The sequence below is a fragment of the Hemiscyllium ocellatum genome, chromosome 12 (genome assembly GCF_020745735.1).
Source record: "Hemiscyllium ocellatum isolate sHemOce1 chromosome 12, sHemOce1.pat.X.cur, whole genome shotgun sequence".
Classification (NCBI taxonomy): domain Eukaryota; kingdom Metazoa; phylum Chordata; class Chondrichthyes; order Orectolobiformes; family Hemiscylliidae; genus Hemiscyllium; species Hemiscyllium ocellatum.
Window position 1 is genome coordinate 77554809 of NC_083412.1, and position 18335 is coordinate 77573143.

At 44.7% G+C, this 18335-nt stretch overlaps 1 protein-coding gene across 1 annotated transcript in view; it reads left to right on the forward strand.

Annotated features, from left to right (window-relative positions):
* The first annotated feature begins 2288 nt into the window (after nt 1-2288).
* Nucleotides 2289-18335, forward strand: part of LOC132820845 (interleukin-10 receptor subunit beta-like) — a 60282-nt gene continuing 44235 nt past the window's right edge. The window contains exon 1 of the mRNA XM_060833193.1: nt 2289-2415. Within this exon, the coding sequence (XP_060689176.1) occupies nt 2364-2415 (52 nt within the window). The 5' untranslated portion in view covers nt 2289-2363. The remainder of the gene's footprint in view (nt 2416-18335) is intronic.

Sequence of the window (18335 nt, forward strand, 5' to 3'; positions counted from 1 at the left end):
ATAGGTAAATGGCTCTGGTTTCCAGCATCTGCAGTCCTCACTTTTGCCTAGCTGATTTTAACCTTACTGTGAATCCTCTTGCAAGGATGCCTGCCTTGAAGACGTTCTCCTCCCCTCTCCACAGGTTTCTCAGTGAGTCTCTCTCTCTCACTGCAACCCCCAGGTCATCTCCTCTGCCCTGAAGCTCTTCCAATCTCCCTTCCCAACTATCCGCTCCACCCTCCCCTCTGACCTATCACCTCCATCCCCACCCCCTTTCACCTATTGTACTCTTTGCTACCTTCCCACACCCTCCCCTCTGACCTATTACTCCATCCCCACTCCATTCACCTATTGTACTCTTTGCTAACTTCCCCCACTCTCCTCTTGACCTATCACCTCCGCCACCTCCAAAAAGGCCCCACCACCAGGGATATATTTCCCTCCCCACCCCTTTCCGCCTTCCACAAAGACCGTTCCCTCCGTGACTACCTGGTCAGTTCCACGCCCCCCTACAACCCACCCTCCCATCCTGGCACTTTCCCTGCCACCGCAGGAATTGTAAAACCTGTGCCCACACATTCTCCCTCACCTCTATCCAAGGCCCTAAAGGAGCCTTCCACATCCATCAAAGTTTTACCTGCACATCCACTAATATCATTTATTGTATCCGTTGCTCCTGATGTGGTCTCCTCTACATTGGGGAGACTGCGCGCCTCCTAGCAGAGCACTTTAGGGAACATCTCCGAGACACCCGCACCAATCAACCACACCACCCCGTGGCCCAACATTTCAACTCCCCCTCCCACTCTGCCGAGGACATGGAGGTCCTGGGCCTCTTTCACCGCCGCTCCCTCATCACCAGACACCTGGAGAAAGAACGCCTCATCTTCCGCCTCAAAACACTTCAACCCCAGGGCATCAATGTGGACTTCAACAGTTTCTTCATTTCCCCTTCCCCCACCTCACCCTAGTTCCAAACATCCAGCTCAGCACTGTCCCCATGACTTGTCCGGACATGTCCGACCTGCCCAGCTCCTTTTCCACCTATCCACTCCTCCCTCTCTTCCCTGACCTATCAACTTCATCCCCTCCCCCACTCACCCACTGTACTCTATGCTACTTTCTCCCCACCCCCACCCTCCTCGAGTTTATCTCTCCACGCTTCAGTCTCTCTGCCTTTATTCCTGATTAAGGGCTTTTGCCCGAAACGTCGATTTCGCTGCACTTTGGATGCTGCCTGAACTGCTGTGCTCTTCCAGCACCACTGATCCAGAATCTGGTTTCCAGCATCTGCAGTCATTGTTTTTACCTCCATCCCCACTGCCCCCCGGGCGGCACGATGGCACAGTGGTTAGCACTGCTGCCTCACAGTGCCTGAGACCTGGGTTCAATTCCTGACTCAGGTGACTGACTGTGTGGAGTTTGCACGTTCTCCCCGTGTCCAGTTTCCTCCCACAGTCCAAAGATGTGCGGGTCAGGTGAATTGGCCATGCTAAATTGCTCGTAGTGTTAGGTTTGGGGTATGGGTGGGTGGCGGGTCGGTGTGGATTTGTTGGGCCGAAGGGCTTGTTTCCACACTGTAAGTCTAATCTAATCATTCACCTATTGTGCTCTTTGCTACCTTCCCCCACCCTCCTCTTGACCTATCACCTCCATTCCCACCCCCATTCATCTGTTGTACTCTTTGCCACCTTCTCTTCAGACCCACCTCACCCAACTTATCTCTCCCCCCTGCCTCTACCCTCTATTCCTGATGAAGGGCTTTTGTCTGAAACATCTATTTTCCTGCTATGCTGCCTGACCTGCTGTGCTTTTCCAGCACCACTCTAATCTAAAGTCTGGTTTCCAGCATCTGCAGTCCCCACTTTTGCCTGAGGTCCCACCATGGCCACCTCGAGGTGAGTGGGCACCGTGATTTTCATTCTCCCCCTGACAGCTAGAACCATTCTTGGTTTCACATAATTCCAGCATCCCCCGCAAAGGTTTCCACAATCTTCAGTAAATCTGGGTGGATTTGCAGTTCAGAGGCTGACGAGTGGCGCATTGCCCTTTGGCTGAACTTGCTGGGGGCGGGGGGTGAAGAAGCTGGTATCCTTTCTGGACTGGAAGTACAGGAGTGGGGGGGGATCTTTGGTCAAGAGGCTGCCTTAGTTATTTTGGGTTTGAGAGCGTTGTGTTTTTGGCTCGGCTCCCAGTTGCGCTTCGCGTCACCCACTCCCGGGACAAGCGGCGCGGGTGGGAGGAGGAAGGAGGACCGGGCTGGGTGGAGTGTCTGTGTGGACAAGGGGAGGAGGAGAGGACGGGGGGGGGAAGTGAAGCATTCAGACGCTAGAAGAGGAAGCTGATGAACAGCAGTCTGACTGAGGGAGAGCTGCTCAAACATGATCTCTGTGATATCCAGGACCTCCGTGTTTGTCTTGTTGTGGGCTCTGGGTAAGGAGTGTTTGTCTGATTGCAGCCTTCCTTCCTTCCTTCCTTCCCTGCTTTAGTGTCTGGGCTCGGCTCGGGGTGGGGTGGGGGCTCTGCCCGGTGGGTGAGGTGCCGGGGGGGGAGCAGTGAGAGAGAAGCTGGTGTGCTCCAGCCCAGAGCCGGCCCGAGGGGCACACGGTGGGGCTGGGGGAGCCGGCCTCCCACCCTCAGTGTAAACCTGGGGCCGGGGGTACAGGGACGGAGAGGGGGGGGGGGGTGCTTTTTCATTCACGCAGTTAAACCCCCCCCGTCCCCCGGGCTGTTCGGAAACCTCCTGCCGGCGGGGACGCTCAGCGCTGGGCCCGGCCTCTCTCTCTCTCACTTCCTTCTCCGGATTTTTGTTTCTCTTTCTCATCGGCAGCCAGAGGGAGGCGAGTTCAGAGACACAATAACCCCCCAACCCCCCTCCCTCACAACCCCCCCAACCCCCCTCCCTCACAACCCCCCAACCCCCCTCCCCGGACAAACCTTATGACCCGTTCCCCATTCCACCCCCCCCCCCCGATTCTCACTATCCTCGTCCCCATATCTACTTCTACCCCTCACTCTTATTCCCCCCCGTCCCCTCTCTATATTCCCCCCCCGTCCCCTCTCTATATTCCCCCCCCCGTCCCCTCTCTATATTCCCCCCCCGTCCCCTCTCTATATTCCCCCCCGTCCCCTCTCTATATTCCCCCCCGTCCCCTCTCTATATTCCCCCCCCCGTCCCCTCTCTATATTCCCCCCCCCGTCCCCTCTCTATATTCCCCCCCCGTCCCCTCTCTATATTCCCCCCCGTCCCCTCTCTATATTCCCCCCCCGTCCCCTCTCTATATTCCCCCCCCCGTCCCCTCTCTATATTCCCCCCCCGTCCCCTCTCTATATTCCCCCCCCGTCCCCTCTCTATATTCCCCCCCGTCCCCTCTCTATATTCCCCCCCCGTCCCCTCTCTATATTCCCCCCCGTCCCCTCTCTATATTCCCCCCCCGTCCCCTCTCTATATTCCCCCCCCGTCCCCTCTCTATATTCCCCCCCCCGTCCCCTCTCTATATTCCCCCCCCGTCCCCTCTCTATATTCCCCCCCCGTCCCCTCTCTATCTTCCCCCCCCGTCCCCTCTCTATCTTCCCCCCCCGTCCCCTCTCTATCTTCCCCCCCCGTCCCCTCTCTATCTTCCCCCCCCGTCCCCTCTCTATCTTCCCCCCCCCGTCCCCTCTCTATCTCCCCCCCCCGTCCCCTCTCTATCTTCCCCCCCCGTCCCCTCTCTATCTTCCCCCCCCCGTCCCCTCTCTATCTTCCCCCCCCGTCCCCTCTCTATCTTCCCCCCCCGTCCCCTCTCTATCTTCCCCCCCCCGTCCCCTCTCTATCTTCCCCCCCCGTCCCCTCTCTATCTTCCCCCCCCCGTCCCCTCTCTATCTTCCCCCCCCGTCCCCTCTCTATCTCCCCTCTCTATCTTCCCCCCCCGTCCCCTCTCTATCTTCCCCCCCCGTCCCCTCTCCCCCCCCCGTCCCCTCTCTATCTTCCCCCCCGTCCCCTCTCTATCTTCCCCCCCGTCCCCTCTCTATCTTCCCCCCCGTCCCCTCTCTATCTTCCCCCCCCGTCCCCTCTCTATCTTCCCCCCCGTCCCCTCTCTATCTCCCCCCCCGTCCCCTCTCTATCTTCCCCCCCCGTCCCCTCTCTATCTTCCCCCCCGTCCCCTCTCTCTCTTCCCCCCCCGTCCCCTCTCTATCTTCCCCCCCCGTCCCCTCTCTATCTTCCCCCCGTCCCCTCTCTATCTTCCCCCCGTCCCCTCTCTATCTTCCCCCGTCCCCTCTCTATATTTCCCCCGTCCCCTCTCTATATTCTCTCATTCCCTCACTCTATCTCCCTGTCCCATCACTCTGCCCCTCTCTCCCCTGACTACTCCCTCTCCCCTACATGCTCATTCCCCTGTCTCCCTCCCCCCATTATTCCCCCCTTTTCTCCCCCACTATCCTCCCCACAGCACCCTCACTGTGTGTCTCCTCTATCCCCCTTCTCCCTACTATCTCCCCTTCCTCCTTCACTATCCCTCAGCCCCCCCATTATCTCCCTGTCTTCTTCACTACTCCCCTCACCATCATCACAATACATCTCCCCCAGTATTCTCACGCACTATCCCTCTTTCCTCTGCTATTCCTTCTGCTTTCCTTCCACACCATTATCTCGTCGGCCCCTCCAATCAATAATGAATGGCCTTTAAATGATTGATTTGATTGATAAGAGAATCTTTACAAGAGATTGTGAATGTGCCATTTGTACACTTTGGTTTGTGTAAATACAGTACCCGTGGTGCTGGATTATGTCTGAAACCATAGGATTATAGAATGTTATAGTACAACCACTGTTGCTTGCACTGTTTAAAGGTATATCACATGTTCATAAAAGCTTCTCCTTGAATTATCTGTGCAAAAGCTGGTTTGTCCCACAGGTCCACATTTTTCACCACAGATAGGGCAAAGGGTCAGCTCCTAAATCCACCCCCAATTCGAAAAGTGAAGTTGAAACCTAGTGTGATCCACACTGACTTTTAAGCCAATTGACTTCCTCGCTTTAAAGTTCCATTTGATATAGCAACCCATAAGTTTGCATACATGCTGTAGCCTGGAGCTGTAGACAGTGATGATCGAGGCTCAAATTTGTTTCAACCACATGGCTAACCAGAATAATCTCCTGCTCTTATCGCCCACCATTGGCAAATGTTGGAAAGGTTTACAATTTAATACTTAAATGCCTTCAAGTCCTGGAGTGGCACTTGAACCTGGAACTTCAGGCTCAGAAACATAGACACGACCCACTAGCTAGATCTCCTTCAGTTCATAGGGCCATGAACACCAAATAGATAAGGAAAGCCATTTAGCCTATCTGAGAACTTACACCCGGAAATAACCTACAATTCCACCAACGGCACTTGATTGTTACTTCAATTTGTCCATTGTTTTTGTTCTCCCACTCGCCCACCGTTGAATCCATCCTGAAACCTATTTCCCATTAGTATCTGTTTGTGTGAAAGCTTTCAACCACCAATTCTAAACAGATCTTACTTAGTAGTTCTTTATTGAACTCAGTCACCTCCCATATTCTTTGGAATCCTCTCATTCCATTTCCATTCCGTGGTTCTTAATTATAAAATAAATATGTTCCCTGAATATTTGCACAATAGTTTTAAGTACCACAATTACTTCTGTAAGACAAAAGCAAATGTTTAATATCCAAGTCTCAATCACAATGAAGTGACAATTCGATTTAATGGTAAAAAAGAAAAATCAAATTAGTCGGACATCCCACTTCCTAAATGCAGTTGAACAATTCTTCTGGAAGATGTATGTTGTGAAATGTGGGAGAGGTGGGGTTGCATTTAGCCATGATCCTCTTACATTTGATTATCTTGCCAATAATCATTGTACGTGATCAAGATATTGCTAAGCTTCTGGGACCTTGGAAGATTATTCCAAGAAGAATCGGTCAGGTTGAAATTGATCTTGAATGTGTAGTTAGACAAATCAGATTAAAATTAATAGACTCTTTTGTACGTGTCTGAATTCTTCAAATGGGTGTAAACTGTACAACCGCACCCAAAACCAGCTTCAATCACTGCATGCCTTCCCATTCCGCTGTACAAGAGGTGAAAGTATGTAAAGGAAAGAAAACCGTGGATGGATAGCTTTTTGGCTATCAACATATTTCTTTTGCCAGTCTTGTGTAATGTGTAGGAAGGAACAGTTCAGAATTTGGTTGATTGAAGATTTTATTTCAGATTTGTTCTGGAACTATGAGTGACGATTTTAAATCTTCATTTATTGTCTGTCCCTGATCACCTTGACAGGATGATGGTGGAATGTTTCCTTTTTTCTGTGTAAATGACTAGGTGACAGCTTAATTTGCTTTAAGGAATATTTGTTTGGCAGTAATACCACTATGCTCTTTCCAAGATGTGGCATTTGATATAAAAAAGAACATGTATAATTTGTCGTGCGTCAGATACTACTTAATCTGTGAATACACGATGTTATTGATGAAGCTGGCATCCTGGAATATGTTAAGGTTGACTGAAGTGAGACAGTCATTGCCTGATACATTATTTAATAGAAAGGAAATTCTGTTGAAAAACCAAGCCTGTGGAACAAGATCTTGAGTTCCCGATTTTAGTTAATGGCATTCAGTTAAAGAGGAGCTCGTTGGTTGCGTACATGGTTTGGGTCATTTATACTTGTGATTTCTTCCATTCCTCTTAATCTTAATATTTTTGCGGAACATGTTATAGTGACATGTTGTTACTAATAAATCTGAAATGGAGGATTTACAAAGACTGACAAAGAGTGGGAGATACCTTACAAGCGGAAACACATTTAATCTTCAGTATTCTTGTCATGTAGCTGTGTGTCAGTTTACAAACCTCACAGAGATTCATGTCCTGATTTTGCATATAACTGAAACTTCCTCTTTAGTTGTAGGTACTATAGATATGGATAGTATTGTACATCTGTCAAAGATGTCAAGCGTGTTATGTCTCTAGGGATTGGGTGGTGCAATGTTTTAAAAGATTGATCTTTTACCACCTGGGACCTCTTGTTTAAATCTAACCCAACAGTAATAACTTATTATATTTTCAATGACCGGGATCAGTCCTGGATGAAGTGAATTTAGCCAGCATTAATTCAGCTTCTGCTTGTTGTGGATCTGCAATTGGTTGGCTTCTTTCTGTCTTCAAGTGATGATGGGAAAGTAACCTCAGAACTTTGGTGAGGTTAGATGAGATCATCTGCTGCATTGCTTTGATGGCTGAACAAGATTAGTTCTGGAAAGGCAAAGTTTGTCACAAGTGCCAGACATAAAGTTATCCCTCACTATTGGTGTGGGATGGTCTTTACTGATGTCTTGTTTTCATGGCTACTGTTTGATCCATGGATTAAAGTGGATAGTTACGTGACTTCTACCATGCGGCACACACCCTATAGGCAGATACCTTAAGTTTCACTTCAGTAAAATCTTTGTTTTGAAAATGCTGCTGTGCTGTACATTCGCAAGATAGCGTCAGAAATGGTGTGTGTCCAGAACTGATATAAAAAACACAGTTGTAGAGTTTTGAGCTGCCAGTGATGCAGAAAAAACAATTAAGAACATGCACTTCTTAAGGGAAACTAGCTGCAATTTTTCTTCAATTAACACCTGCTCAATTGACTGGGGATCTGAAGCAAAATTTAGAATTCTTCCATGAACAATGGGAGAATTATGGTTGCAATAAAATTTGCCTAATTTATAATGGTTTCAGTTTCCCGACTGTAAAGTTTCCCTTTCTGAAACATTTGGAATTTTAAACAGAAAAAAGAGAGAACTCACAAACACACAAAACCAGGTTGTGAAACTGAACAGAAAAAAAAAGTGGTAATTTATGGGGCTGGTGCTCATCAGTCCAAGCTTCAGACCAGCTCCAGCTGAGATGAATGACATTTGCTTGCTGTGTTTGATCTGGAACTCCAGATCCTCATTCTTGTTATTGCAATAGATCTTCTGTAAGGATAAAATAGTTGTCATCATAAAGCATTAACCTTACTTTTGAGGACTTCATTTTTGGATCGCCATTCTCTTTGCACATGTCTGTGAAGGTTATGGTGTTGCGTGGTGTATTTCTTTACTGGTTCACTCACAAGATATTGGTATTGCTGACTGGACCAGCATTTATTGACCAATCCTTGTTGCTTTTGATTAGATGGTGGTGAGCTGACTGCTTGAATCATTGCAGTTCATGATTTGTTGGTAGATCCCCCACAATACCATCAGGGAGGGAATTCCAGAATTTGACCCAATGACACAGAAGGAATGGTGATATGTTTTCACATTAAGTGGTGAGCAGCTTGATGGGGAACTTGCAAGTGGTAGTTTTTCTATGTATCTGCTGCCTTTTGTCCTCCGAAATAAAGTGGTCATTGGTTGGTGTCATTCTAACATTTTATATTGCTTTTCTTCCGCAGTCCTCATTCCAATGGTTAAACTTGAACTAGCCTATTATATGGTGTAAAGTGATTTATCAGAATCTTCAGTTGGTAACTCTCCTGTAGTTACCTGTATCTGTTTCCTTTTAGCCATGTACTTGCATACAAAATGATTCAGCTTCTTGCAGTGAGGGCACTATTTTCCAACCAGTGGGGATGTCTATTCACTTGGCATAATGTCTTCGGCAGTATTTGCATCTTACCATTGACTCTGATTGTTCTACCCTGTATACCTGGAGTATGTGTCAGCAGAATGCAAGACCTGATCTGTTCTGCCATGAATATATTGAATCACAACCTCAGTACTTCCACACAAGTAAATTGCTCTCTCTGTCTTCTCTCAATAGGTACTCTTTCACATTTGGATCCTTTATTCCTAATACAATTCCATCTCTATTACTTTAACCTTTTAATTCACAGGTTTCAACAAGCTCAGTTAATGATGTTATGCACTGATCAATGAACTCTTTTGTTTTGTTCCCTAGTATTGAATATGTATCATTGATATGTACTTCATACTTGCCATCAAAACTTTTAAAGTTTCTGATGTTCAGAGAAATTTAAGATGGAATATATTTTGAACCAACCAATCTTTTTCCCATAAGCGATTAAATTAAGGATAGTGAATTGTACGTGTTCGGTTTTGCCCAACAAATCTTGACTTGCCAAAAGAGATTTGCAACATGTCACGGCACTGATTGTGGAACTATCCTAGATGAGTACAAAGATGTGTTGACGGGGTTGGGATGCTTCCTAGGAGAATATCATCTCAAAATGGATAAGAATTCAGTAGTTGTTGAGAAAAGTTCCAGCTGCCAACCTAAAAGAAAAGATAGAAGAGCAGAAAAAGAAGAGTTGTCAGTTTCTTGATTAACAGCATTAGATCAATCCAACAACCTGGAAAGCTGAGAACTTACATTGGCCAAAAAAAAAGTAAAACCCTGAATAGATTTCACTATCCCATGCCTATCCATTGAAACAATTTTGCTGCAACTTGCAAAGCCAAAGTTTTTCACCATCCTAAATCAAAAGAGTACCAATGAAGACAGCATGAGATAATTAGTGACCTTCGTCAAGTGGAAGCTATAGTGGATGATCTGCTAGTTTGTGGAGACATAATGAAAGAAGTTATTGCTGACTATGACCAAGTCTAATGCAATAGCTCCACAGGTAAACCTGAAGTCAAATAAGAGAAACAAAGTTACAATTTAGGATGCTCAAAGTCGAGTGCATTGGCCAGGAGCTGACAGAAAAAGTTCTTCACCCAGATCTGTAAAATGTGAGAGTTGCATGTAGCAGCAGCAATGCAGTCACCAACAGATGTAAATACAGTGCAATAATTTGTTGAATGTGTCAATTATTAAGCAGAATTCTTGGCCAATTTGTGGTTGGAGTGTGAACCATTGCGCCAACTCCGTCAAGGACGTACTGTGGTACTGGGGCACAGAACAAGAAGCAGTATTCATTAAAATCAAGCGACCAGTGTTGAAATATTGTGATATAAGTGATGAAGCCGCGTTGCAGTATGAAGCCAGTGAGACAGGACTTGGAACAACCCTAATGCAGAAAGGTCAACTGGTTACATTTGTATCTAGAGCACTTACACAACAGAAAGATGCTGTGCTAAGACTGAGGAAGTGTGCCAAAGCATTTCTTCAGGATCTATTTGGAAGAAACAAGTGACAAGCTGTATCAAAACGTTTCCCTCAAGCTGCTATCATGTGCTTCAGAGCAACCGCAAAAAATATTACTCTGATTACAGAGATTCCATCTGGATGTGACATACAAGCAAAAGATGCAAAAACATGTTGCAATCTTGCTGTCAAGAGCAGCATTCCCATTGAAGAAAGTGAAAGATGCTGCAACAGAGTATGATATCGTCCAGATTCAACACGAAGCAGCAGCTCATCATGTTCTAGAAGTTATCAATCCAGCAGAGACAGTGAATATAACAGACAAGCGCACAGTGGCTCAGCAGTTAGCACTGTTGCCTCACAGCGTCAGGTACACGGGTTCAATTCCCACCTTGGGTGATTGTGTGGAATTTGCACCTTCTCACCATGTCTGCGTGCGTTTCCTCCCACAATGCAAAGATGTGCGGGTTAGGTGAATTGGTCATGCTAAAGTGCCCATAGTGTTCAGGGATCTGTAGATGGACTACTCTTGTGACTGTTGTGAATGGACCAGTTGACTTCAATGATCACAATAGAGATTGTCAAGTATCTAAAAGCACACTTTGGCTGTTTTGGCCTTCCAGATATTGTTATGAATGTAGGTGCATTAGTCTGGGGTAAAAATGTAGAGTAGTAGGGGAATGGGTTTGGGTAGGTTACTGTTCGGAGGGTCAGTGTGAGTCGAAGGGCATGTCTCCACACTGTGGAGGTTCTTAAAACAAAAAGCTCCTTGCTCAAATTTTTAGGAAATCTGGTCAGCATGGATGAGTTGGACAGAAGGGTCTGCTTCCATGCTGTATATCTCTGAGTCTACGATTCTAAATCAAGCAAGTTCTCCAACATGATGCATATCGCTCAGAAGTGTTACAAGAACTTGTAATATTAAGATGGTTTGAGACTATCAAGGTCATATATTTTGCTTTTAGAATATGTTGGGTACATAGAAATGAATTGACAGTCCAAGGTCACCTTTTGTGCAAGAGAAGTAGTGTTACTGTCCCAAACATATTGAGAGGAGAGGTGCCAACGTGTGTCTATGCACACCAGCAAGGATTTAAATTAAATCTGAGGATACACTCTACACTCTGAATATTAGCAACAAAATCAAGGACCACATTAACCAATGCAGATATTTTAAATCAACTGGTTGATACATTATGACTTACCTCTGGAGCAGATGGGGCTTGAACCCATGCCTTCTGGCTCGGAGTTAGGGACACCAGCAGCAGGGTCCCAAGTTGGCCAGTGCAGTGCCAAACTAAGCAAGGTAGAGAGCCCCTGGTGATATAAGAGATTTCAGACAGACCATGGATGAAACTGGGAGAAGACCTCTTCAATTCACAGGAAATGATTATCTTGTCACTATGGACTACTCTTGTGACCACTGGGAATGGACCAGTTGACTTTGGTGATCAAAATAGAGATTGTCAAGTATCTAAAAGCACACTTTGGCCATTTTGGCATTCCCGATATTGTCATGAGTGACAATGGGCCTTAGTTCATGAATGAGAAATTCGGTCACTCTATGAAAGATTGGGAAATTCAACACTAGCCATCATCTCTTCACTATCCTCAATCAAAACATCAAAGGAATTTCTAAAGGAATCTGGCAAATCCAACACATACATATACACAAGGCAATTCTCAAGCAGAAAAATGCACATACTGAAGGCATGGAAAGTAGCTCAATACAAAAACTAATGTTGCATTGCACACAAACTACTCCTCCAATAGCAAAGAAAAAGCTACTAAAGCCAGATGTAATCTGTGTGAGTGATAAACGTCAAAGTGAAATAGCAGAAAGCTAAATCCCATTTCAGCTGCGAAAATCATTGCCGGAGTTGAGTATTAGAGAGCCAGCCCAGGTGCAAACATTCAATGATCCCAAGAAAAGCCAGTGGCAAAGTGACAACTTGAGACCTGCATGGACCAGTCATCAACTCAATTGTACTTGGTGGAAGCAAATGACCAGAATTACGGTCATAATGACAAGCACATAGACTTAGCTGAAGCTGTTCCTCAACTGCAGGTGATAGATGAGGATGAATGCACAATTTATACAGAATACATATTAGACATCAGAGCCAGAGCTCCACACAGCCCAATAACAGAAAAAGAACAACTACCATAGCAACAATGACTGATGCAGGAATGAAATTCAATAGTGAAACAACATTACCCAGATTAACAACCAACAACAGCAACACCCATTAAAAGACCAGCACAATTTAGAGACAATGAGTGGAATGCCTGTGCAGAGACTGATGGTAATAATAAACTGCTAAGGCAAGAGACCAGTAATATATGTAGTTGATAACTTCTGTAGCTAAAAATGTACATGATAATTCATGCCTTTTTCTTCATTTTTGTATCAAAATAGGATGTTTGAATATAAATGGAATCATGTACAAGTGTCTGTCCTAGTCTGCCATAGTCACGTGACCTCTGCCATGGGGCAAACACCTTGAGGCAGACAACTTAAGCTTCACTTCAATAAAGTCCCCTTGTTGAAGAGACGGCTGTGCTGTACACTTGAAGCAATTGGTTTTGGAGCTTTGATAGTACCATAGTGGTGGGAAATTTCTGCCCACAACTTAACGTCAGGTACCTCCCCAAATAATATATCCATGGGGAAGCAGCTAGCTTCCAAACTGAGCAAGTGCCAAAGAGAGCAGTCTTAGTTTGATTAGAACAGGAATGCTTGGCATGTTTCCCTGAAACGCCCTAAAACACACAAAGGTTAACACTAATTGGCAGTATGTTGACAAAATTAATCAACAGGATGCAAACAAATTCACATTTGTGCTCTAAGAGGTCTATTTTGAGTTGATCCTACATTGCATTGCTAATAGTAACTTGGATGGTTCATTGGATAAAGCACCTGATTTAATACAACAATGTACTATTGTGTTGCCGTGGTAAAACAATGAATATCCTCTTTATTTCTTTCACATGGGCCTAGCCTATGGTCAAATAATGATTACGTTTTGGGAAAGTTTTCCTGTAAATTGTCAGGAATTTTCAAATGTGTCTCCTCGAACAAAAATGGGAGCAAGTGGCTGTTTTCAATATATTGGAATGCGATATCTTAAAATGTGCTAAAGCCAACCAATAATTAGCAAATGGCTTGGAGCTTTACTTGTAGTGAATTAGAGTGTAGATTTCTATGAGAACAAATGCTGGAGGTGTGGAGCTAGAAGTGGGGATGCATCACCAATGAAAATATTATCTAGTCAGATGGTGCAGTATAGGAGCTTTAATTTATTTTTTGAATATAAATAGTGTTTTGTTACACAAAACAAAATCTACTTGTAGAATGGGGAAAGTAGGTTTGCACTTTTAATGTGTGGATATTATATGAAAATATGTAGGATTTTGGAAAAAAGTTACTGTTAAATGTTGGTTTTTGAAAAGTGTATTCATTCAGAAAAGTACACGAGACACGAGGTAATTCTAATTCCAATTTGAAACTCTTTCTCTAAGTCTTTAAACTATAATTCACTGATCCAGCTGCCCTCCTAATTTGTAGCATATCTGTTGGGGCAGGTACGTGTTAGCTTGAGGTACTTGGCAAAACTGAGTTAACAAGTTATCCAAAGGATGATGAAAACAGACACCAAGACCAACACCAAAATAGACACTTTTATGAATGCAGCAGAGGGAATATATTTGGACTTCTGAAAAAACCTTCAGTAAGTTACCACACAGTAGATACATCTACGCTGAAATCGTTTGGAGTTGGACGACAAGTAGTAAAATAGTTTGAATCCAGCTATAAAACAGAAATTATAGACTAAAGGTAACTGCACAGATTACAAACAGTGGGAAGTGATGTTCCACTAGGATCGGTGCTGGGACCACTATTGAGCACTTGCACAAACAATTTAAACATCAGAAAAGCAAATTCAGAATTTGCTGATGTTGTCAAACTTGTCCAAAATCTTGTTTTCTGCCCAAAGGGAGGTAAACCTTGTGGAAAACAGACAGAAAGGTTATTGGCTCCTAGGTGTTCCCACTCACCAAAATATATGAAAACATACAGTCCTTGCCTGTACACCATTAAGAGCAAAATAGTAGGCAAGCAATATCACCTGTCTATCATACTTGGCATGCAGAGGAATATTTGGCCAACCGTCAATGAGTTCCCGTTACAGATTACTTCAGATTAATGAGTCAACAAGTAAAAATAGAATGAATTTAAACCTACTTTGTACTCTCCCACAATTTCATAAAGAAAACTATTTCGTCATTTTGTAAATTACCTCAATACTCAGTTGATATTCAGTTCATTTTACATAACCACTTTTTGTTTGTTAAAAGCATTAGTTTGCTTTTGGTTCTAACAGCATTCTAAACTATACAGAGTAAGTAATGGGATTCCATTTAATTTCACTGCATCCATGGGCTTGCGGTGGATCTTAGCCAAAAAGGTGAGAATGGAACATCTCAAACGCCTATCTGTAACTTTCCTTGATAGTGCTTCTATCGACAAGAATGACAAGTAAACTCTTCAGTCAGTACGCTATTAATCCTCATTCCATTGAGTCTAAAGTAGGATGATTTGCCTAGGGCTGGTGTCAAAGAAGAAATGACAGGGCTGTAATGCATGTCCTGATCAAGTAGAAGTGTGGGTACTGCAGATGCTGGAGATTAAAGTCAAGATTAGTGGTTTTGCCTGAAACGTCAATGTTCCTGCTCCTCAGATGCTGCCTGACCTGCTGCGCATTCCCTGATCGGTCTGTCTCTAAATAAGAACTCAATGTTCTTGTGCTGGATTTCCAGGAACAGTTTTTTAAAACACAGGCAATAACTCAGGTTCACATCTATTATAAAGTAACATACACAGAAATTAAGGTGAGAATATTTAGAGAGGAATTTAGTCATGCAGCGCTGTTGTACAGATTTGGCAGCTCTATGGAGGCAAGCAGTGCTCAGTAAAGAGTGTCATTCAGAGAGTGCTCTATGGGAATGGCTGTAAGACTGATTAATGGTACCATATGAATGAATTCCTCTCCTGTTAAGCTCTTGTATAGAAAGAGTGCTCATTATAAAATATCCCATCTATACAGATACAGGAGAACTTCGATCACAAAATGAGCAAGGGTGGGAGGCAGGTATCACTTGTATTACTGAATCCTGAATGAGTACAAAATTATGGGGGCGGCATGGTGGCTCAGTGGTTAGCACTGCTGCCTCCATAGAGGATCCCAAGTTCGATTCCACCCTCAGGCGACTGTGTGGAGTTTGCACGTTCTCCCTGTATCTGCGTGAGTTTCCTCCGGGTGCTCCGGTTTCCTCCCACCGTCCAAGGATGTGCAGGTCAGGTGAATTGGCCATGCTAAATTGCCCATAGTGGTAGGTGCATTAATCAGAGGGAAATAGGTCTGGGTTTGCTTCGGAGGGTCGGTGTGGACTTGGTGGGCCAAAGGACCTGATTCCACACTGTAGGGAATCTAATCTATTCTATGAGGAAATTGGCAGTCATTTCTTCTGAAGTAGACAATTGCTGTTTCTTAATTGTAGCTACTTAAACATTGTGATAAATTGTAATGTACTTCAAAATGCTCAATTTTTTTTCAATTCTTATTGAAACCAAGGCAGGGAGTTCCTGCTGTTGGGGTAGAAATACAATATCTGTTCTGCAAATTTGGCTTTTTCTGGAAACCTTTAGTATTGGGTATTTTTCTGTGAGTTTCTGTGATAAGAAATTTGGGAACTACAGTTATGCTTATTTTGTTTAGAATTCACCACACAGGGATTCCCTTTAGTTTAGATTTCATCCGTGTGAATGTTTGGTGTAGGCAAGGGGGTATGTTTTCGATGAGGGTGGAAGTGGGTTGCTGTGGCTGGAATCAGAGACTGAGGTGGAAATGGGAATGAAGAATGAATAAAATGGGCAAGTCCCAGGTGGAAACTTGGAGGGAAATCTTTTGCAGCTAAAGGCAGGTGTTTTATGGTGTATGCATCCCCTAAAAGTGACGTTCAGCCAAGACCCCATTAACCCTCCACCCAAAATCTGGATTTCACAAGAGTGGCTTTGAAGGTAAGTGAGGAATTCCTCAGTAGCTGTCTGTAAAACTTCTCTATAATAGTTACTTATTGAACCTTTAGTTGACTGTCAGCAACTCAACAGGGTCACAAGGGCTTGTACACAGATGGGAAAGCTTCCCCAGCGAAACTGAAAGATGAGGAGGCTTTGACCAGTTATACTGAAGAGCTCCAGTCATGATCAGGCAGGAGATTCAAATCACTTCCCAGAGACTGTACTATCACTGTTTGACACCTGTCCAGCACTTTATTCACCTACAGGAGTATTATCTTCTTAGCAGGTGGTACCAGGCTTTAGTGGCAGATTATGTAGCTTCACGAATCAGAGGGCAGGAGGAACAGCAAAATGAGCACTAGGAGCAGGACCAGAAGTAGCATTTCCACTTGTGCCTCGATAGGGAGAGGGGATGGACAATAGTCCTACTCGATTGGAAGCAAGACCCCAATTCAGGCTTTACAGGCAGATGACCAGTCCACTCGACATGTCTGATGATGGCTCAAGATCTCTTGGCAGATCACTGCTGACGCCTGCAGCCTCTGGAAACAGACTTCCAGTGGAGCTTGTGTACCTGCATCATTCGTTGTCGGTAAGGTGTCTGTAACTGAAAGGCAGCCCCCTACTCAGGCACTGCCACCCCCAACATGGGATGACCTGCTCTTCTGAAAGCATGAAAGCAGGGCATTATGAATATTCTTGACTGCTTGTGTGATTTGACGAGGGTGGCTATGAGACATGGAGGTGCGAAGGCAGTAGGATGAGAGGAAACGTGAATGCTGAGTGAGGTATAAAGATGTGAAGGTTCTGACGAAGAGTGGAGCTGCATGGGGTATTGTTCTGAGGAGCGTTGTGGAGTAGAACATTGGGGAATGTCTGAGTTTGCGGCTTGAAACCAGAAATTGCAACACCACTCACAAACCATGTGGCTGTGTCACCCTGGATCCTTTTCATTACACAGTCTCCATATCAAAGGGATTGTACATCTGCAACTCATTTCCTTTGAACTCAATTCCATCCCCTTCTGCTCAGTTAGAGAAGCTGCCCTCTCCCTCCCAACCCTTGCAGAGACCACCTCACTGCAGCCCATTAGGTTCCACATCATGACCTCGATGCACAAATGAGGAAGCTGGGAATGGGAGGGGGGAGGGAGTAGCTTTCCCAAGTCTCCCTGCCTGTGGGTGCTGAAGCCTCAAAAAGTCAAATTCGGGTGAGCCGTTGTGACCCCCAGTATGATCCCTTTAATTAAAAATGCTACTGTCAACAGATGCAGCATATCATCCTACCCATTCCAAGAAATGTCCAGATGCTAGTATTGTGATTAATTGACATAGCCACTTGGCAAGTGATAAATTTGGGAAAAGCTTTCCATGAACTGTAAGGGGGGGGGGGGAAGTTTTGCTGTCAGCAGCACAAAGCAATGGTCCTTACTGCTGACCTAAAAAAAACTGTCTGCAAAGATGTTGTAGTCTCTGTGAAATGGAGTTCCCCCTTCCACATGGTAATTGAAATCTGCTGAGCCAAAGGGATCTTCAGGCATCCAGCAGCAGTGAAGTCAGTACTCAGGGTATGCAGCCAATTACATTGTGTATTCTTTCAGAAAATAAATGAGGAAGTTCAAGGCCTGAGTATGCCTTACTTTTACCGACTTATTGTTGGTATAGAATTTAAAAGTACTGCTGATAAAAATACGCAGTCTGTTGAAACTTTCTGTCTTGTACTCATCAGGGCATTTTGCAAGAACACCAATTTGCAGAGGTAGTGGCTGTTCGGCACATTCCTAGTGTTACTACCCTTAGGCTAGAAGGCACAAGTTGAAGTCTGAACTGTACCAAAGATGTCTCATAACATATCTGAACGGGTTGATTCAAAAATCTACAAATTCAGGAATGGGTGATCCAACATTTATATTGCATGAGCAGAGAGTGCTGATTGCTAGTAAGCAGAGTCAGATGGTTTGCCATGGGGAAGGCACCATTAATGCTGATTTATGGTAAATAGCCAAACTTTATTTAAATTGTAAACTAGGCAGTTTGACTGAGTTGTCAGTCCTGCACCCTGAGGAATAAATAGCAAATGGCTGTCAATTTTTTGTTGAGTTGAAACAGGCACAGTGCATGTGCATAGTCTGCGAAAATCAGGAATTGCTGATATAATTTGTAGCTTCCACAGCATGCAAG